The sequence below is a fragment of the Halichoeres trimaculatus genome, unplaced genomic scaffold, assembly GCF_033239565.1.
Source record: "Halichoeres trimaculatus isolate MK-OKI-2021-1 unplaced genomic scaffold, fHalTri1.1 fHalTri1_scaffold_6, whole genome shotgun sequence".
In the NCBI taxonomy this organism is placed as follows: Eukaryota; Metazoa; Chordata; class Actinopteri; order Labriformes; family Labridae; genus Halichoeres; species Halichoeres trimaculatus.
In genome coordinates, this window is record NW_027437184.1 from 28,039,573 (window position 1) to 28,062,152 (window position 22,580).

General features: G+C 39.4%; 1 protein-coding gene across 1 annotated transcript; it reads left to right on the forward strand.

Annotated features, from left to right (window-relative positions):
- The first annotated feature begins 884 nt into the window (after positions 1-884).
- dgat2 (diacylglycerol O-acyltransferase 2) lies at positions 885-20,121 on the forward strand. The gene is made up of 8 exons (XM_074673173.1): positions 885-1,104; positions 3,190-3,312; positions 3,571-3,678; positions 6,535-6,605; positions 12,787-12,991; positions 15,229-15,403; positions 17,294-17,496; positions 18,683-20,121. The coding sequence occupies exons 1-8, from the start codon at positions 1,065-1,067 to the stop codon at positions 18,835-18,837; spliced, it is 1,080 nt and encodes a 359-aa protein (XP_074529274.1). The 5' UTR covers positions 885-1,064; the 3' UTR covers positions 18,838-20,121.
- The last annotated feature ends 2,459 nt before the right edge of the window (positions 20,122-22,580 follow it).

The window sequence follows — 22,580 nt, forward strand, 5'->3', positions numbered from 1 at the left end:
AAAAAAAGATTATCTCAAATGTGTATCAAAATCAAATTAAAATTAAATAAACTCACTTTTACCACAGACTCATAAACTCCAGTTTAATAAAATGAACTATTAAACTGGAGAATAATATTAAATAAAACATAAATTTATTTTAAGGAGACCAGAAAAGACAGTCAAATGATCCACAGTGCTGCACAGTTTGTTCACAAATGTATGTTTCTAAGAAACTATGTTCACAGGATTGAAAACAAAGACAGTATGCAGCGATACAAACCTCAAGTTCACCATGTCTCCATATGTCAGAGTGTGAATTAATGAGATCTTATGACTTATATAATCACACAATGTTATCCCATGCAAGGTCACTGGTTCTGAAATGTAAATGAAAATCTGTACTAAACTAGGAAAAAGGGAATTTTACAACTTATAAAACAAATAAAAAGTAAAATGCAGAAAAGATATTGCATCCATAAAATGTGCAGAAAACATTTAAAGAGCCTGGTATTTTTCATTTCTCAGGACATTATTTTGGGGTGTTAAAGCTGATGAAGCAGACTATCATATGGTCAAATAATCAACTTATTTCAATAAGAAATCATAGAAATGTCTATTTATATCACAACCTTCCTCCAATCAGAGCATGAGTACAAAACTACATTTATTCCAAAAGACAGTTGATCGATAAACTGATCTGCAGATTTCACGCTCATCTGGTGGAGAGGTGAGGGCAGGGTTAGTGGTCAAAACAAGTTGATGTTTTTCTCACTGAGACCACGTGACTCCGACCATAAATACACAGAGAGAGGCTCTGCAGTGACACTGTCATCTCCTGCCTCCTCCACCTGCACATCCAAACTCCTCTGCACTAACACTCTGCTCCCCGTGTATGTGTGTGTGTGACAGTGTGTGTGTGTGTGGCTCCTCCTCCCGCGCTGATTAAATGCCCGCTGCGCGCCGCGCTCAGTCGCAGTCGAGCGCAGTCGTGTGAGGGGAGCTGTGGAGCTGGACATTTGTCGTCCTGACAGCAAGCGGACAGCAGAGTTTCTTCACCTGTCACCATCCACGAAGAATCAGCTATGAAGACCATCCTTGCTGCCTACTCCGGTGTCCTCAAAGGTGAGTCGCTCGCTGTTTGTGGAGTCCAAAAGTGTAGCGAGAGCTGCAGCAGGCAAACAAACAAGAGGTGGTCAAACAAATCTCTGCAGACGGTTCAATAGGTCAGAGGGACAATCCACGTCAAATGTGACCCGTCACGATCTCATTTACTCATCGTGAGACACTTCTGCTAATTGAGTCTGCAAACATGTTCATAGACCACCATTATTCAGATTGTAATGAGATCTTTGCTGGAATTGCTGCAATTTCAAACCTCATAGATATCGTTTCATTTCCTAGAACTGTGGGTGCTAAAAAGATGAGAAAATGTCTAATACCATAGTAAGATGGGACTAAAATCTGCATGTTTCACCTTGAAGCTCATAAAACTGGATTCCGAGAAGTTTTATTATTTTTGAAGCATGAATTGGCAGAAGTGAATGTCGCCAAAGACAACTTTCTGCTTTGTTTTTCACAAATAAAATATCATATCTAGAGATTCTATATGCACACATAAGAATGAAAAAAGCTTCTGATTCTCCTTCTTGGTAAAATCATATTAAAGTTTTATCTGATGCTGAACATTTAACAGTAGCATGCTGTAAAATCAAGTGATTGGAGCATACATTTCCTCTTTACAGCGTTTGATTTGTGAATCTGTGGCTCTTTGTGCTCTGCTTTGGTTACAACGAAATACTCGACTTTCTCTGGAAAAGCTTTTCTGATAAAGATATTGTTGAACTGCTTCATTGACAAATTCCTTCATTTCTTTGCTCTCACTCTGTCGCAGCATCAGCTCAGGACTTTCAACTTTAATACTTACATTTAAAAAAGTTCAGAGTTTTCTTGGAAGCTGTTCTGTTTTTCACTTAGATAATGTTGGAGTAGTCCGGGATCATCCGGACAGTCTAATCCTTATTAACTTCAGCTGAACTTTGAAAGACACTTTTACCCTAAACAAGAGTGTGGATCTGTCCACACCTCATCCACTGTGATCTCTGTATGAATGAATGAATGAGAGTGCTGCTGCTGGTTTGGGCTTTAAGGATTTTAAAGAAAGAAAGATAAATAAGCGTACTTCTTAAACTGAATCCCCTGATCTGAATTGTTGAAGACGTTTTTATCACTTGTGAGCATTGCTGCAGACGTGCATGCTGCAAAATTGAAGCTATTTTCTTGCACCAAAGTTGCATTGTGAGCTGCATCTTTGGTGATTCAGGATAAAGAAGAATGAGATTTTTAAAGTGTCTTCCTTGTGCATGCACAGGGCAAGCTCAATGAAGATGTACCACTCTGTCTGCAGGGGGCGCCAAATTTAAAACAACCCCCAAATTTCCAACAGGAGCTTTAAGCAAAAATTAGAACCATGCATTTTTGCAGAAATGTCTCCCAGAAACAGCAGGGAGTCAGATCACCTGGTTGCTTCATGTGCAGGGTGATAGTGTGTGTGTGTGTGTGTGTGTGTGTCTGTCTGAAGTGCTTTGCTCTGGCTCAGTCGGACACTTAAGCAGACAGATTAAGACTTCATTGTATCCTCGCCAACTCCGTCTCTGTGCATCACTATATGGCACTGAGTCAAGCGGTGACAGCGTCCTGGGAGTCATGGCATCATGGTTTATAGGTAAAAGCAGCAGTGGAAGGAGCAGCAGAGTGCTGGGTTATTTTCAGTGTGAAGCGATGGGATTAGAGGACAGGGGAGGGGGGGATCTTCTCTCTTATTGGTTCTCAGCGGTAGGAGCTTGACTAGCTTTAGTGGCTCTTAGAGTGTCTGTTACTTTCTGCTCCCTGTTCGCACACGGTCCTCTCACATGTCGCTGCTTTGCTTCACTCTCTGTATGGGCTGGTGACTAAAGGAGAGCTGGTGAGTAGCCAAAACAAGGTGACTGAGGCTTGGCTGAAATGGAAAGTGATGTGATTGACCTGTTTTAACATCACATTGTGGGAGATCTTTAATCTTTTCTTCAGTTTATTTGACTTAAAGACAAGTGTTGCATTAACTGCATGTGAAATGTGTCTCCTTTACCTTAAGGCATTCACACCTGTGGTTTTTTTTTTGGCATTTTTCTAAACTTTTCCATCCTGCTCTGTTTTCTCCTGTCTTCTCAGGCACCGGCTCCAGCATCCTCTCCGCCCTGCAGAACCTGCCATTAGCATTCTGCACGTCCAAGATGGAGAAACATCTGCAGGTGATCTCCGTGCTGCAGTGGGTCGTCAGCTTCCTGGCCATGGGTACGAGTGTTTGTGTCACTTAATCCGTGAGAAAGCGGAGAGCAGAAGAGAGCAAACCTGTAGTCTCATTATGGTTTCATAAGGAGGTCAGACCTCTGAGCCACACTCATACTTGTGTCTGCCTCCTGATTTCTCTCCGAGCCTTCAGCAGAATACTTTTGCCCCTCTGTAACCTACAGTAATTGATTTTCCTGTCTTTAAGTAACAGTCATCTCTCTTCAAACACTTGATTGTTCTGTTCCTGCTCTCTGCCTCCAGGCGCTGCCTGCACCGTGCTGCTCATCTACATGTTCTGCACCGACTGCTGGATCATCGCTGCCATGTATACCGCTTGGCTCATCGTTGACTGGAACACCCCCAAACAAGGCAAGACGGTGCAGCATGTGTCGATCAAACATCACATGAACACTGACACTGTTTCTGTTGAGGTGATGCATCTTTAGGAGGATAAAAATGTAGCAGTAATTGAAAATGAACGGTTTAAAGGAGTGTGAAGGCACATGAATGGATGCTCTGAGGCCTCTGTGTTGCCTAAACATTGGTTTATTAGTTTTAAATTATGAGGAACCAACAATGACTGCATTTACTTCACAGGGTGTGGAATAAAGTAAGGTCATCGTAGGGATTACATCTTTATTCTAAACTCAAACTTGAAAATCAAGGCTGTTTTTTAAAGGTGTGGTCACACAGATGGAGAAGTTGATCATTACATAAATCTTACGGTTAATCACTTTGATTCAAACCGCAGCTTTAAGGAGACAAGATGGAAACTTCCTCTGTCTCTGAAGATCTCATTACTCACTCTTACTTTGAGTTGCACAAAAAAACTCTACTGAAAAGGACCCCAGGTTACACAAAAAACAGAGGTAAAACTGTTTTCAAAGAAAATATCTGTGTCCACATGGAACAAGGATATTTTTTCTGATTCTTTGGGTAAAAAAAGAAAGGGATGTTGTTCTTGGTTTCGGTCTGACAACACCACGCCAGCTGACAAGATTAGTGAGAAGAGATAAAACACAGAGATCTGTATTTTTCTCTGCTAAAAACGATTTCTATGATTAATTTTTGTAGTGATGATGGACACAGGAGCCTAACTGTCTGACAGAAAAAGGACAGAAGAGCAGAAGAAAGCTGAATAGGAGAGTGATACAGCCCAAGCTAAAGGCTAATTAGGCTAATTAGCCTTTAGCTTCGGCTGTGTCAATCTATAATACAGGGGCTAAACTGTTTGTGATAATGTTCATTCCAACCCACAGTCAGCAGTTATTCTGCAGTGGTCTGTTCAAACTTGAGTCTATCAATAAAATGAAGAGTGAGGTTATGTTAGCTCTGATTGGTAGATTACTGGCAGGACATAGCTAACCAGGATTTATTAACGTTACACATTATAGACATGTCTTAGAGCACCAGGCTGTCAGCTGCGTTAAATATAAACCGCTACTAAACTACTCACAAACTGACAGTGTTCACTTGTTGTCATGTTAGCCAACAGATACGTCGGAGCACCAGGCTAACATATAGCCGACTGCTATAACATTTGCTTGATGCCACGTTTCAAACTGTAGAGCTACGTAACTGTACTGATAAATACCTTACCTTGGCGCATTGTAGCTCGTAAAAAGTTGTCTTGAACAAAGAAAATTTGTTATCATCCATTCTACATTTAATTCCAAAACAAACACACACCTCACTAAAAGTAATTTACGACAGTGTGCGGAGACTCTGGGCCAGAAGTAGGGTTGCCAACTGTCCCAAATTAGCCGGGACGTCCCGTATTCGAGCCAAAAGAGGCGCGTCCCGTACGGGACGTTGTTTGTCCTGGCCGCATAGGTAAAGGCAAGATCCATATATTTTTACTGTCTGTGCACCATGCATTATGTGTCTGGTTGCCTGTCATGGCCGTGCAAATGGTCGTGTGACCCAGACCCAGTGCGTGCGCGCTGTACTGTGTAGCAAGCATAGACTGTATGGTAGCGAGAGACTAGCCCCCCCCCATCCCGTCCCGTCCTGTAATTCCATCAATCAATTTAAATCAGTTTAAAGACCCCTGGAAATTCACAGGCAGGTTTGAGGTGACTGTGAAAATGTAAAACTAGCAGGTAAAATAAAGATTAAAAAAAGTGATAAAAACGAATAACAGCAACTGAGGATAGGAAGGGAACTCTACTTCTGTATAAGATGAATTCCCCGTTATTGCTCCTCACAGCAGCCTCCCTCTAAACATTAGCATGTTAGCATGCTAGCTGGATAAAACCTCTGTGCGCAGAGCCGAGCTTTCTAACACTTCAAAACTGGGGCTGGTGCAGTGTGTTGTATTTACATGTAGTTAAAGAGTTAAAGGTAGATTTTAAATTGTGTTCTGGTACTTCTTCAATCCAACGAACTAAAAACGAAGCCGTTTGTGAGATAATGCTAAAGTTAGCTTCTGATTTGCAGCTTCTGACTTGGTTGTGAGGGGGGTAGGAAATCTTTCCACGTCAGAGCGTCTGACCCTCCATCTTTTTCATCAGTCATTGCGTTCATCATTTCAGATAAAGCCTTGACAGTTTCCATTCCAAAATCACTTTTCAACTTTGTGAAACCTTTACTTTATTTGGTTAACATGCAAAAAACCCAAAAGGAAACATCAGGACTTTTTTTTAAACCTACTGGACGCCAAATCATGGAACACAACCACAACACTAAGTCAAATCAGATTTTAATCAGATAGCTCCTTAGAGGCAAAAATTTTTCCATGACACAGTTTTTGATTTGTTAAACCTTTTTTTGTTGGTGGAAATGCAAAATGGGTCTGTTCTGGATCAGGATCTGGTTCATAAGGTGGAAAAAGAAGTAAAATCTTCTTGTTTTTTAGAAACTGCTAAACGTTTCACTTGTCTGACAATGTGTTTTTAAAAGTCTGTATCCTCTGAAGGATGTTTTATTCCTCTTTAAAAAGTGTAGGTGTAGCAGTTTGGTGAATTAGAGGAAAATTCTAGTGTGTCTTTTTAGATATTTCATCAAACAAAAATGAAGTTTTTCATCACTCAACTTCTCGAAGATTAGGGTCAGTGTTTATTTTATTGTGTTTCCTGATGAAGATACATATTGAAGCTCTCTTTCAGAGCTCTGAGTGACTATTTTACTTTATGTTTCTGACAACCTTTGGGGCTAAAGCATACATACATTTATATATTTTGTTTTGAAAACAATCAGTAGTCTAACCTGTGATGTTTTCCTCAGGTGGCAGAAGGTCCTCTTGGGTGAGAAACTGGACAGTGTGGACATATTTCAGAGACTACTTCCCCATTAGGGTGAGTAATGAGTCCATCACCCTGAGTGCTATCATCAATCCATCACAAGCTCATAAACCTTTAGAGATCAGGGTCTGGAAGAAGGTGATGGCATTGAAAGGTGTATGAAAACACACCATGAAACCGATGCGTGTTATGACCTACTTTCTCACAATCAGAACATTTATGTCTCACTGCCTAACTTGTATTTTAACTAGTCTGAACTAGCTTGTTGATTGATTTCCATGCCTGCACAGGTTTATAGATAGTCTTATCAGGGCGGTTTGGAGTATCAGCTGTCAGCTCCAGGCTGTTCCTTGTCCCGTGTTGATTAAGATGAGGTCCTGACGTCTGTGGAGAGTTTCAGACTTTGTCCTGTCTGATAGGCTCAGGAGCCTGTTTTGATCAGTGCTCCTTCAGAGGAGAAGACGGGTGGAGACAGAGGAGAGGAGAGAGCTGTCAGGATCTGGCACACATGCACGCTCACCATGCAGGCAGGAGGCTTTGTACAGCACAGTTGCCGTGCATGTTTGAACAGTCAGTGAGGAAGCTAAGGGTCAAGGTCAGAGTGTTTAAAGAGAAGGCAGGTGTCCTCATGTGAGTGAGTCATTCAGCTGTCAGAAGATTTTACTGAGTAACCACTTTTTACAAACTGAAAATGCAACCCTGATTTAGCAAATCAATCACTCATGATCTGACAAATTTAGCAGCAACTTACTTTTCGAAACTTTTATTCAGTCATTTATAGCAGTGGTCCCCAAGCCCCGGGCCACGGCCTGGTACCAGTCTATGGGTCAACTGGTACCAGGCTACAGAAAAAAAAAATATTCAAGTGACATTATTTCAGTTTGATTTATTATCTGATTCTAAACCATTTGAAAAATGACCAGATCCTCTCTGTCATACCCATCTATGACTCATTCTTAATGCCAAACTGCCAAGCTAGCAAAATGGATGTGGAAAGTGAATGGAGTCCTTTCTGCGGATTGATTTTGAAATATTTGTGGGTTGAGGATTATAGATTGCCAGTGTTCAGGGGTTTTGACCAATCAGGATCAAGTATTTAACACACCTGGTTAATAATGTGACAGTAACCAGCTGCAAAAAGTGAGACGCTTATCTGTGCAAGGGAGGTATACTTATAATCACAAGTTATAAGGCTGCACTGACTTAAGATTCAAAATAGATTAACTAAAACATCAAAATTGAAAATCAACTTCTTGTGTCAAAAAAAATCATATGAATATATAAACATGTGACAAGGAACGTTGAGTTGGCAGAATGGGCTTTTTGCAAAATTGCAACAAGAAGCACGATATAATTGGTTTCATGCTAAATTTAAGTTTTTCCACTTGACAGTTTTTGGAGACAGGGTGTCACGAGAGGCTGTTAGCTGAGCTCTGTTAACTTTAGCTTTTCTTGGATCAAGGTGCTAACTTTCCATGCAAGGTCATTAATTTGACCCCCAGCTACAGACTTGTTTTTGAGCTAATTTCTATTTGGAGTGAGTTGGAGGAAGTCATGGTTTGGACGCTGGTTTGAGTTGGTTGGTGTTCCATGTTCAGAGAAGACAGAGAAGTTGATGATTTTAGGTTGTTACCTGGTCTGTATTCAGTTTAATGTCCTGCTTTTTTTTATCAAATGAAACAAACAAACAAACAAAAACCTCATATAAACAATCTCTAGAGCTAGCTTTGGAGGCATACTCTGTTAAATAAGTTGGCTTAAACTTCTCTGGATTAAAACATTATTTATTGAAACAGTTGTCCAGACAAAATGTTTTCTTTGTCTCACATTTATTTTGAGGAACTATTTGAAAAATAAAGTGGATCCACGGTCAATGGTAACACTGCTATCAGGGTAATACACAGGTCATGTGTTTCTGAGTCTACTGGATTTAACTCTACCTTCATCATGATGATGAAACAGCTCACATGGTTCTTTCTGATTGGATCATTTCTCTTTTTAGAGTGTCTTCATCATTATTGTCACATCAAAGGAGACATTATCTACTAAAAAGTGTTTCACAGAGTGTGAAACCCCCTCAGTGTGGGCAGAAAGGCTCTGCCCATGTGGTGATGAGGTTATCTACTGTAAAAAAAAAAAAAAAAAAAAAAACTGGTGCTCTCTGCGGCTGAACTTTGTACGTCACATTGATCCGTACTGAGTGTACTATGAAGCCGTTTGTCTCAGAGGTCATTAAACAGACACTTGATGCCAGCTCTCATTCTGAGAAAGTATTGCTGCAAGACTTACATCAGCAGGGAAACATTTCACCGATTTCATCAATTTCACAGATTTCACTGTTATGTAAAGTCGCAACACTCTGTAAGATTTAAACTTTTATGTTATGACCTCATGACAGTGGCAGCTGCTGTTTTTGAACATCTTTTAATTTATGTATTGCGCAGAAAGTTGAGTAACTGATTTTTTTTCAGAAAATTTACAGTATTTCAATGGAATTCTTTTCATAAGAAAACTGAAAGGAAAAAAAATCCCTGCCGTAATATCAATTAGCATATCTTAGGCCTGAAATGTGGGGCTATGTTTTGATATAGATGTCTTTTGTTTTTTTTTTTCAACTGTAAAGGCAGGACAGAAAGGCTGTTAACCTAAGTTCCTTTCATTGGTCAGCAGGAGGCAACTTTTCTGGTTTCAAAACTAGTTCTAAAATATGTTATTGGGTGCTTGATTATTTCAACCTGCTATATTCAAAACTTCAGTAATTTTTTTTTCTCAAAAAAAGTTTTTACCCTCGATCAGTGGTCACAAACATGGTCTACATGATGTCACCCATTTAATTACAACACAGAGTTTGTAAACCTACCGGGACGAGGGTCATAATAGAAATGCTGAACTCAACCCAACTTGGTTTGAGTTCAGAAAAGAAAACTCACAAGTTTAATAACTTCTAAATTATATTTTAAGACTTCTGGATAGGCCCCATAAATTTCCGACCTAGGGTTGCTGCTTGGTTTTAAGTCCTGTTCATTACTGTGTAGTGATTAATGTCTAAATTATGGTTTCATTCACAGTGAAAGATCTTACAAAGCAAAGCTGGGTTAAGTTTCAGCTCCTGTCAAGATAATATAACTGTGTATCCATCAGAGTCCGTCTGAAACGTGTGCCCTCAATGATGCCACTGTTTGGTTTCTGAAGCGTTTTTTTTTAGGTCAACAATGGTGGTCATTTTATTGACAATACTAAGTTAACCATACTGTCTGTCAACCAAGCTAGGTAGGTAAAGGTAAAGAGGCTGCCTCATGGCTAACAGCTACCTGTTAGTCCTGTTAAGTGAAAAACTAAAAAAACTAATTTCTTCAAGAAGAATTACTTTTAAAAACAGAAAGTCAGTTAAAAGTCATTTTAGCACCAGACTTTAAAGATGAGCTTTTTAACATGAGTGTTGATGGAGTCCTCTAGGCTTTCAGAGTCCCAGTCTCAAGTGAACCCCCAAGGAACAGCACTTTTCTGTTTTTCATCACTGTTTTCATTTTGTGACTTTGGAAACTGCAGCTTGATATCCAGCATGAAATCAATAAAAGGTCTCCTCTGTCCTTAGAGAAAACGGAATAGTGATAGCCATGATGCCAAGACTCACTTCTTTGAATAGAAGGGTTCACAAACTAATGGACTCCATGAAGACTACTATATACTATACTATATACTATGATACTGAAGTGCTGATAATCTATCAATTCATGATAATCTATCAATTCATGTTGATTATTGGTTACTGCCTAACCTGAGAGCCATGAAGTGAATATAGGGCGAGCGTTCTTTATCTGTCATGAACACTGGATTATTATTCATGAGTTGGAAGGAAAGCAGTCAAAGTCTAACTCTCCTTTAAATCAAAGCGTGAACTCTAAGAAGGGTGACTGTTATATGAATGTCTGCGTCAACACCAGAAGCAAAGACTCTTCTGTCGTATTAGTGCTCATGTTTTATGAAGCAGTTTGGTCAGTGGTCAGTATAAATATGAAAAGTCGTCAGCTTCTGCGCACATCCTCCTCCCTCCTGTCATAACCTCGTCACAGCTGCCAGGCAGGCCAGGTGGACTCCTGTGGTGCTGTGAGGATCTTGAGTATGATCTCTTTGGCTAATGCCGTTACGCAACTGTTGTTTGACAAACTATGAAGGTAACTCTGTGTACACACTGTGGTGGATCTTAGTCTACCGTGCAGATCAGAGGACTGGGACAGTCTCTACATGAATCTGCAAGCATAAAGCCGCTGAACTAAACTGCAACATCAACATGATGAGGAAAGGTTTATGTGATATATTATTGCTAGCCTAAGCAGGTGAAGAATATTTTTATTAGGTCAGTGTTTTATGACTGTGCTTAAACAGAGAGAGAGTCTCAGAGAGTTTAAACTGATAAGAAGGTGCTGAGACGACTGAAACATCAGCTGTGCCCTGAATTTATTCAACACAGCACGACTGAACAAAGAAAAGTCAGTCAGAAAGTGATGATACCTGACCTGCTAACACCGTCATATCTACACAGTGACTCAGAGTACAGAGTTATGAGAAAGCTGCATTTTGCACTCTTGGGTTGTCAGATAAAGAGAACATGATGATATCATCTGTATCTGAATATGGAGACTGTGCTAAATTTTAGATGTAATAGATCCCAAAGATTAATTGCAGTTTGTGTGGAAGATTTTTTTTTTTGACATTAACATTGCTTAAACATGTACAGAATGAGATAAGTCAATTCATAGCATTATATAACACTTAGGCCATGTTTACACGTTGCAAAAAATGGTCAAATCCGATAACATTTTGTTGCGTTTTGGCCTTGCTTTTAGATGAGACCGCATTGCGTTTTGTCCAAAAATGGAAACTTTTAAAAACGCTCTCCATAGTGGAGAGTTTTCAAAACACTCCTCCATCCAGCCTGGTATACACACAGCGCAGAGTGTTTCAGGGTGAAACGCTGACGTCACCGCATGCACACTCACAGTTTCAAGTGAAGTTTGCACGCGCAGCCACAACTTCCAGCTAAGCCATTCCGGTCCAGTTGTTGGTGGTAATGCTCCTCAAGGTTGGATTGCCAACTGTCTCGCACAATAAAACGGCAGAAAAAGACAGAACAACCACAACAATGATGGCTGATTTCCAAGTAGCATGTATACACACAAATATCCACATGGCCAACTACTGGCCTGGCATGGCCACTACACCATTGTGACTTGTCCTCTTGGAGTCGTATGAACGCGGATCGTTTTCACGCCATCCTCATGTTAGAGCAGGTCGCTTTTGAAAACTCACAGGAAGAATCTTTGCGAGAGCCTCCGTGTAAACGTGGCCTTAGTTTACTCTGGGGGTCACTCCAGATGGTACAAGTTTGCACTGTCTTTCTGGTTATGTCCATTATGTGCCATGGTGTACATTTTGTTTTTTGCCATCCTTCTTGAAAACAGTATGGTAGATGGACTCAGCCCACCAGGGAAGACAGATCCACTGCCCCCAACCAGTTTGCCAAAACTTTTGCCGCATCTCTCCTCTGGACACCTTCGTTAAAAATAAGAGTCTTTCCCATCAAATGAGCTTGGAGAACCTTATTCACTAAATTCTACCCCTCAATTTCCTTACGATGCATTATTCTGACTTAATAACGGAGTAAAACTCACCATTTTCTGGGTAGCCTAAAATACTGTAACTCAATATCATACTCTTCAACACATATGTTGGTTTCTCTGATAGCAGCTCACTTTTAAGATAACAAGAAGGATCTGAAAAGTACGTCTTATGCACCAAATTTTAAAAGTTTCAGGCGACCACCTTCAGCTGTTTTTACTGTGTTATAATCCGAAGTGATTTTTTTGAATCTATTGTATACAAAGCTGTTTCACTGAGCATGCACTAATGATGTTGATAATGCTCAAGTTTATTGTACAGCACACCTAAAACCAGTGTTGGACTATCTGTTGAAAAATTAAATTAAATTAAAAAGAGGTTCATAACTTAAATAAGTCTTGCAGGAGCAGGTGAAACTCCAAATGTTAGATAAGGATGAGCTTTAGTTTTTGTATGGATTATAGGATGAATAGGATGAGTGTTTGTCTCACAGCTTGTGTCGTAAAGCTTTTAGCCTGATTGCTCCTCTCCAGCCTTCTTCTTGAAGGTCTGAAACTGTGCCCCTCGTATGTAAATCAGCCTCACACTGCTCCTCTTTGTGCCTCTTGTCCTCCAGCTAATTAAAACCCACAACCTGCTGCCCAGCCGGAACTACATATTCGGCTACCACCCGCACGGCATCTTCTGCTTCGGTGCTTTCTGCAACTTTGGGACCGAGGCCACGGGCTTCTCCAAGAAATTCCCCGGCATCAAACCCTCCCTGGCAACCCTGGCCGGAAACTTCCGCATGCCGGTCCTGAGAGACTACCTGATGTCTGGAGGTGAGAGGATTTTAGTCTTGTTTGAGCTCTTACAATGTCTGATAGCGCTGATGACTGTATCTGTAGGAGGGAGGACCTTTGGACAGACGCCACCACTGAAAAAAAAAGCTTCTGTTTACTTGGATCTGCTGATTTGACGGACTGATAGCACTCTAACTGTTCTGTACTGAACGCCTGTTTGTTGTTCGGGCTTCATCTTTGCCCATAGATACTGTACTTACTCTCTGAGGTTACCATAGGTTAATGTACATGTTGTTTAAAAAGGTTTCATTGATGAAGAAATCCCTCACTGGACTCTCTGGGTCTCCTTTGGTTTTAGAGTGTGACAGAAAATCAATCTGCAAAATTTCTGTTTCTTTAACACAGAGTTTTTATTGAAGCTGTGTCAGGGGGACTCAAACATACCATAAGGAATTTTTACCGGTTATGAAATGAGCTGAAATTAATCCTCTGTATGACCCACAAACGCAAACAAGACCACCATTGAAAAGATTGATTTTCTCCCTCCAACTATTTTTGATGCTTTTAACCTGCATACAACATCAGACCTAAACTTTATTTATTGTTTGACCTTAAAAGCAGAGATGAAAGGTTAGACTTTCTCCACAGGGGGCGCCAAAACTGACACAAATATAAGTTCTTCAGGGACTGGTTCTTGATTCAAAAATCTCTCATGTGGAGTATTAGTGATGTTTTCTTTAAAGAAGTAAAAAAAAGTCTCATAACAAACAAGTAAAACGTAGCTATTGAAAAAAAAAATCTACTTTCCATCGTGTGCAATAGACATGCACCGATTGATTGGTCTGCTGATCAGTCAGTGCTGATTTCCTTAATTTTGGATGATCAGTGAACAGCCCATCCATACCCATATGTAACTGATCTTATATACCTCTGGGAAGGTCTGACAGCCAGTCATTGTTGCTTTTTGCGCTAAGGCCTAAAACTGAGGACACTTTATTGGTTGTTTGAGTTAAAACAAAAAGGTTTTATTGTTTCACAGGTATTTTTCAATGATTTTCAATAAAATAAGATTGGAACATTGAAAGTAAATGCTGTCGGTTATAAAAAAAATAAAAATGAAAATCAGTATCGGCCCAAATCGGTATTGGCAGGTCAGACTTTTTAAAGATCAGTGATCAGCCATAAAATTGTGGTCGGTGCAAATAAGGACAAAAATATAAACGTTGAAGCTGATGCGGTTACCTTTAATTTTTTAAACTTTTGGCGCCCCCTGTGGTCAAACAAGCTATCTCTTTGCTGATATGCAGACTCATGTTATTCACGCTGCTGAAGTCATCATGGATGCTAGCCGACAATGCCTTTCATACACTTTGCCTGCATCTGTACATTGACTTTGAATGTAACTCACTCATGTTTGGTGTGGACACAACTGGTCTTATTTATGTTATAACTAATTGTGTGCAGCCAAAAATATCCCTTACTTGGCCTGAGTGCATGGCTGCATGGAAACATGAGTGATCAACACACAGTGGAAGCTCCACATTAAAAGCCAACATGCACGCACACACTTACCTGCAACAATACCTCTGTTTCTACCTTTTAATGCCGACACAATAATGAGACCTCTTCGTTCCACTTCTTAGACATGTAGGTTATGGTTTCACTGGCCATAAAAATGTTCTGTGGCCAATAATCAAAAAAATGGATGAATTAAAAAAAAACCCTCTTTTTTATTTTGCTGCTTTTAAGCTCTGTTGTAATGTAGTCGGCCATATTGGTTGATCTACTCCAAGTTTTCTCTGTTGTGTTGCCAGATAGTGTCCCTCCCATTCCTGCTGTAGGATTATCTAAAACATCATTATAAACCATTAACACCCAGTTTGAAAACATAAGAAGTGTTAAATACATGTGTTTGTGTACAGTTGAAGGGGGTTATAGTTGTAAGGAAAAAACATCCTCTAGTACAGATACCTCAATAGCCAAAGTGCTTCCCTTGTCTGGATTTGGTGGATCAGGTCTTGCACATGATTAACACAGTTTAGTAAACCCTACTGAGGCTCTGGAGTTGTGAGTCTTTCCTTGTAGAGTGCAGCCTCAAAGTGGAGTATGAATGAGTGCTGTGGTACATGCAATCAGAGCAGGTCTTAAAGGAAAACGTCAGAATACTCTCTATAAATAAAAATAGGACATTTCCTTTGCTGAGTTTATGCATTTGCCTCTCTTGCAGTATTTTTTGCAGCATTCTCAGTCATTTCCCCCCCTTTCATTCCCATCAGGTATCTGTCCTGTGAACAGGAACTCCATCGACTACCTACTGACATGTAACGGGACTGGAAATGCTGTCGTCATCGTGGTGGGAGGGGCAGCAGAGTCTCTGCAGTGCGCTCCCGGGATGAATTCGGTCACCCTGAAGAACCGTAAAGGCTTTGTGAGGCTGGCTCTGCAGAAAGGGTGAGCTGCTTGCAGCACTCTCAGACACAACAAGGACACATGCGACTAAACACAACCTTGACGGATATCTCTTCTGACATACAAATGTCTTTCTCAGGGCTGCTGAGTCATGGAATACATTCAACCTCTGATTATAACGCAGAGAAAAGGTTCAAATGTGCTCACAGGGCACAGAAACAAATAAACGTGTGGTGTTGTAGTTTGGAGCAGGAGCAGGGTCAGACTGTCTGAGCTGACCTTGGGTTACACTCACACTTCTGAATGAACTCTAAAGGAAAGCAGACCTGAAGTGTCTTTGCTGACCCAAGATATTGTTTTGGATCAGTGTTCAGTGTTGGATCAGTGTTCACTTCGACTAAAGAGGATTAGAGCTCAGAAAACTGGGCCCAGTTATGCAGAGAACATTCAGAACAACAAGGTTAGCATTCCAGCTTTGGCTGTGAATTGAGGTCACTCGTTTCACACTTTCAGGAGCTTTTACATCTTAGATTTTGTTCTAGTTAGAAGATAACAATTAACTTGAGTGAAATAAGTGCTGTACTTATTTCCATTTTCTTGCTGCGGCTACAAAAGCCTCCGCTGGATTTTATCAGCATGCTCGTCTTTTTAAGAGACCCAGTTTCAGCTTTCAGTTTAATTAATTTGTTTTGTAAAACTTTAAATTCAACCCTGCATTTTAATGCATGTGGCTAGTTGCTCTTCTTATCCTCCTCTTTAAACTAGCACACAGACTAACTACACATTAAAGCAAGATGCTGTTCTCATAAATACAACTTCATTCTTTGACTTTTGATTTATTTTTTCTTTAATATCATGCCAAAATACCGTACTCTTTCATAGTCGTGAGTGTGTATAGGTATTCAAGACAATGTTGTGCAGATATATTCCCTAACATAAGTAAAGTCCTTATTTTAAAGCTTGAAAATGGAATAACAACAACTTTATATACATCATAATTATACAGAACACAGTCCTTCAAAGTAATTTATATAAGGACATAATATATCAGCAAGTCTGCCTAAAAAATAATGCATTAGAAAAAGATAAACTTAAAAAAATAAAAATAAGAAATATAATAATGATGAAATTAAAAAAATATAATAAAAAAGAAAATAATAATAATAATGGTACATTTTATTTGAATAGTGACTTTTAAGACACTCAAGGACACCTTACAATATAGAAAAAGTACAAAAGTTAAAATGGGTAAAAAAAAAAATTAAAAAATATCTTAAAAACAATGACTTACAACGGCAAGCAGGGAAGAAAAGGAGTTAGATGGAGTAAATAAATAATGAAAGGTCTGCTTCTTGCTATATGGTAGGGAGAGAAAGAAACTCGAAACCATCCAGAATGAGTCTTTTTTTTTTTAGTTGAATAAGATATTAATGTTTTTAAACAAATGGGATGAGCTAACACATATGAGTCCAAAGGGGTTTCTGGATTTCATAAACAGAGATGCTGTTGTCCACAAAAAGAGAAGCAGCTCTGGTTTTTAATATGGAAAAATGTTCCTGTTCAAGGAATAACAGAGGAATAACATATAACGTACATACCACAACAACAACATACATCAGCAGTGTTTCCTGTTTTCTGCTTATCTTGTTTTCTTGTGGAGATGTATCACTTATCCATGCGAGGTGTTTATCAGACATGTGCTATAGATTAAACTTATGACCACAATAAAACAGTAAAAATATTCAGGCCTTTAATTCAGGTTATATAAATAATGACATAAGAGGGCAAAGCTTATGTTTCAGTGAGGGGAGGGGCTGTTTTTCTCTCTCTGAATTTATTAGGTCCTAACTGCTAAACTTGTATGTCTTAATTATTCATTGTGTTTCTTTCTACTAAAAAAGTTTGTTTGTTGATTATTTTTGGTCTCCTCAGGTCTGACCTGGTTCCAGTGTATTCCTTTGGAGAAAACGACGCCTACAAACAGGTCATCTTCGAGGAGGGGACGTACTGGAGATATCTCCAGAAGAGATTACAGAAGCTGCTGGGTTTTGCCCCGTGCCTCTTCCATGGATGTGGTCTCTTCTTCGGTAACTCCTGGGGCATCGTGCCTTACGGCAAGCCCATCACCACCATAGGTAGGTTTGTCTGCTGATGTTTGGTTAGTGTGAGGTTATCTCTGAACACGTCAACAATCCCTGTTCTCTGCTGCTTTACTATAGTTTATTAGAGGACACTGACCGACAATTTGCTAATACATCACCGGCAATGTCAGGATTTGGCTGGTCCTAAGAGAGCGGAAACTTGCCAACATTGACTTTTGTAGCTCTTTTGAGCTCACTCAAAACTGGCACTGATAACTGGGGCTGGTCATTGTGGAGACAGGGTCTCTGTGTTAAGGTGTAAAAGCACATTGACAGACGAAACATCCCAAAAGTCCTGGTCCACAGCCAATCAGATTCTTCTTTAGCTTTGAAGAATTCACTTGCTGTATGTAAGTTCAGTGACTTTTATTTTGGTTAGTTTTGTAATTTATCTACTTGATTGTCTTCTACTTTGCTCAACTGGAGCACACAGCAGCACAGGGGTGTCATTTGTTAAGAGAGCTGTCAGTCATGGTGTTAAACACTATTTTTTGCATTAAAAAAATTAACATAAACTTCTGAGAAAACTGCTATTTGACATAAATAAGAATGAAAAGAAAAAACTTCAATGGCAGAAACCATTTTCATGACTTAGTTTGATTTATAAAGTGTGGACCTATACCACATTGGATCAGTAGGGGGAGTGCTAAATTTTTTGGCCTTACTTTCAGTGAGCTGTCATGTCGTCCATCATATTTACCATCTCTGACCTGAATCATGAGGAAAATCCCATTGTTGCAACATTGTAAATGTATTCAAAGCTGTTTCTCCTTTTATAAAAATCTCTTAAGGGACTTGTTTGTAATGTCTGTAAATCATTTGCCCTTGAGCACGCTGTGATTATTGGCTGGGGATTCGTTGGAGGTTTCCAGCAACAGCTGAGAGAACATGAGGATTGAGTTTGTGCCAGTTACAACAAAAAGCTTTGACAAACCTCCTGAAGTTGTTAGTGAAGCCAGTTCAGTCAATACTTTTTTAAAAGACAGCAAACAACTAAAAGTAGAGCGTGGGGCAGACGTGCTGCACAGGAGGCCAGCGGCCACTGTGATGAGGGTGTAGCCTCTTAACTATCAGCCTCTGCACGCCACGTCCCTCTGTTTTAATATCTAATTAGTGATACTCATGAGCACTAGTGCATGTCTTTGCTTGAGCTCAATCCTCTGTTGTTGTTTTTTTACAGTCGGGGAGCCAATCACAGTGCCCAAAATTGAGGATCCCTCAGATGAGATGGTGGATTTGTACCACTCAATGTACATCAAGTCCCTGCAGTGCCTTTTTGACAAGTACAAGACCAGGTTCGGCCTGAAAGAGAGCGACGTGCTGTGCATCCAGTGAAAGGATAAAGGGGTTCCTGTCGAAGCTCTGAACTGTATCAGCATCTACGGACCCCTCCGCCCCCTCCTGTCACACCCCATCCCCGTCCAATCTTGGTGCCCGGTTTGGATTATCTCTGGACTGCAAACTTCACACATGAGCTGCAGAAACCTTTGCTCTCTTCATCATATCACACACATGTAGTCATGGCTCCTCCTCGGGAAGCAGCAGGTTTGAACTGTAGTCACCTCTCCCCCTGCTGCAGTCACTGGGTCTAACTGTCTGAGTTTCACAAAAATCCCAGTCAAAAAGTGCCTTCTAGTTTCTCCGACCATGAGGTTTGAACTGCGTTATCAGTGCAGCAGAGGGAAAAGTCCACTGGAGGGAGCTGTAGGGCAACATACAGGACTATGAAGACGTGCCAATGTCCCCTTTAAGATCCCCATTGTAAGCTGAATGCACAAGCAATGCAAGCTGAAGCCACCACTTCAGTGCTGGGATCAAAAGCCCAAAGATTAATTGAGCCAAAGAGTGTTAGTATTCCCACAGGAAGCATGTATTTCTGCAGTATGAAAGCCAAAGGTGGAGGAATTTACAGGGTGGATTTATATTGTGAAAGCACAATACATGTGTGCCTGTGATTGTATAATGCCATAAAGTATTAACTGTATTCTGTAGAGGGGGAAATGACAGTTTTAGAGCTTGTCCCTCTAATGAATATTTCTAATGCACTTTTTGTATTTCTGATTTACCTTCTGAAGGTGTGTCTCCAGAACAATGATGCCTTTGATATAAGAATTTTCCCAAACAGCTGTAGTGCTGCTTGGTTTGATTTCCCTCTCTGTGTCCTACAGGTATCCAGGTCTGGATGGGTGTCTTTTGTCTTTGCTAGAAAACGACAGTAATGCTTCAAATTTCCAAGCATTTTGTAAAGTTTTGAGCTGCGGTTAAAGATAAAGATTTGTGGGTTAAAATCCTAAAGTTTGATGATTCCAGAGGGTTCCTTTTGGGAAATGAAAAGGAGGGGGTTAAACTGGCCTTAATACTGCTATTATGATATGTCTGAGGGTGTGGCGTGTACTTTTTGTAAAATAAGAGTATGTGAGTGCAGAATATGTCTAGGAATCATCAAAGTGAGCAGGCTTGAGTCATGTGGGTGGGTGGTAAACGATAAGATCTGAAGAGAGATTTCCTCTGATTTCACCAATGTGACTTCTTGTAAAGAGCAGTGTAATCCATGTGCAATAATAAATTTGCAAGGAATAAACGGCAAGATCTGTCTATGTGATGAGTTGCATCATCTGTCTGCCAATATTTAAATTAAACTTTTGTATTTTTCAGAAGGAGATCTGTGTGTATTTATGACATTTTAATCTCACTTTGTACCGTGCTGGATGCTTTTCACAAATTTTCTCCGCAACATCCAGAACTTTGTTTTGACTTCCATGAGGCCTCTGTGGAAGCAGCATAATCAAGGTTTTGTAACAGTATATGCTTCATTTTCAAGTTCAAGCTCACAAACCACATTCACATTGTCTTATAATCATATAAATTACCACACTGTGACAGTTTCATACACACAATATCTTAAGATATGTCTATGAGGTTTAAGCTGGTCTATACACAATCTAAAAACAGGAGTTTTATGGCTGCATAAGTTCATTAAGCTGTTAAATTTAATTTTTTGGGGGGGTTAATTCTTAAAATTTTTCAAACGAAATGGCAAGGCAGATTTTATACATAAAAAAACTTTAGAATTTCAATTAAAGACCTTTTAAGGCTTGAATTTTTTTCTTTATTGTAATAATAATAATAATAATAATAACAATAATAATAATAATAATAATAATAATAATAATAATAATAATAATAATAATAATAGTAACAATTATAATTAAAAAAAGAGCTTCACACAATCAATAGAAATTCCATAAAAGTAAACGTTTATCAAACTTAAATGAATTCAGTTGTTGTGATTAAATGTCCCTAAAGCATCTGTGTAAAAAGTGTCCCTACTGGTGACACAATTTACTCTCCTTTCATTTTTTTGTTCAGCCCATACACAGGAAGAATTCTGTTGTAGCTTAAGTCAGAGCCAGCCAGTTTGAATTTTGATACAAAGAGAAATAATTAACAAATCAAATGTAGTTTTGTGAAAAGGTGCATGCTTTGTCTGTAATATGATAGATCATGTAAAAAGAAAAAAAATCAAAAATTAAAACTGTGGAAAAAGCTAAAAATGGATCAGTTATGAGAAAATATGCCCAGAATTTTTGTCCAGTTAGGTATACAGAAGACAGACTATTCTCTCAGGTGCATATAGGCCAGGCAAAGTCCAAGGACCATGCAGAGAAAGAGCTGTCTAATGTGGGTGATGCTGCTCCCTGGTGGTGGTTTCTTGTTCTGCAGTCAGAGAAAGTGGAAAATTCATGAAGTCAAAGTAACAACATAAATGATGGATAAATGATTCATTTGCTGATCAGGTGGAAATATTAGGATCAAAATGTACGTCAGTGCACGTGTGATGCAAATAATTTATCAAGCATTGATGCAAAATTCAACTTAAGGGTGTATCATTGCCTTGTATGAAGCCTCTGTGAGGTTATATCTGGACTTCAGTGATGGTATTAATAATGGACTTTGTTTACTGGTGGTGACTTGACCTTTTTGCTGCGCAGCAGTCTGGCAACCCCCCTTCTCCTGTCTAAATCCATATCTCCATTAGTGGCAGTACTTTGATCCAGAAATTGGTGATAAAAAGCTTTCTGTCTGCTGTGCCAGCTTAAACTGGCATGGACCAACTCAACCGGGGTAGTAACCAGCACAGGTATGTAAACATTAACCCATACAGACGTAAGAGTGATTGTGGGCTACCAGCACTGATAATGTTTGTCACACAGGACCAACCATCATGGCCCTGTTTATAGTTACTGACTGTGATCCTGTTATATCGGTTTAACAAATCATGTTTTATTCTCACTGTGTGCTCAATGTTTTCTTACCTGTTGACCATTTTTTACAGTCTGATTATCCATTGAAAAAAAAAAAAGAAATCAGTTGCTGAGAAACATCCCTGTTTTATATTGTGATTTCAGAAAAGCACAAAGCTTCTGTGCTTTTATACGTCTCTGCTTTGGGTGATACAGTCAAAAAAGTTGAGTATCTCAGATAGGAATTATCTGTAAAGTGGGTAAGATGCATCTTTCCCTCCTCCCTTATGACCAACTCACAGGTGTGCCTCTGAGCTTTGAGTAATATTTACATTTAAAAGCAGCATCCTTTTTGTGAACTTATCTAAAATAAATAAGTATACTTATTTATCTATAGATTAAATAAATAAACCCACAGATTTATGCCAATACGCAGTCTAGACCACTAAACACACCGCATATATGTTTGGATGTGTTATATATTTGACACAGGTGCTTGAAATTATGTTCACTAAGAGTGTTTTAATTTGACAGTTGGGGAGGGAAATTTGAACTTTTTGAGTTTAAATACTAACACAAATATCTTATTTTTATTACTTTGTGGGCTCCAACATGCCCATTTAATATCAAACAGGAAATCAAATTCCCCTGCATCTCATTAAAAGTTATTGAAACATCAGATATAAACAGTTCTTTAAAGTAATAATACATTTTTTTTCTTTTTAGTTGTAGTTAACACATATGAATTCTGTATGACTCCAGGCATGAGTTTTTGTTTTCTCTTACTTTGAACTTAAAATTTTTGATTAATTGGTTACATGTGGAAATGTTTGC

Excerpts from the sequence above, each read along its gene's own strand:
- dgat2 (XM_074673173.1), top strand. The coding sequence starts at position 1,065 with ATGAAGACCATCCTTGCTGCCTACTCCGGTGTCCTCAAAG. Across the intron at positions 3,313-3,570 it reads CGTCAGCTTCCTGGCCATGG|GCGCTGCCTGCACCGTGCTG; the intron begins GTACGAGTGTTT and ends CTCTGCCTCCAG. Across the intron at positions 17,497-18,682 it reads CAAGCCCATCACCACCATAG|TCGGGGAGCCAATCACAGTG; the intron begins GTAGGTTTGTCT and ends GTTTTTTTACAG.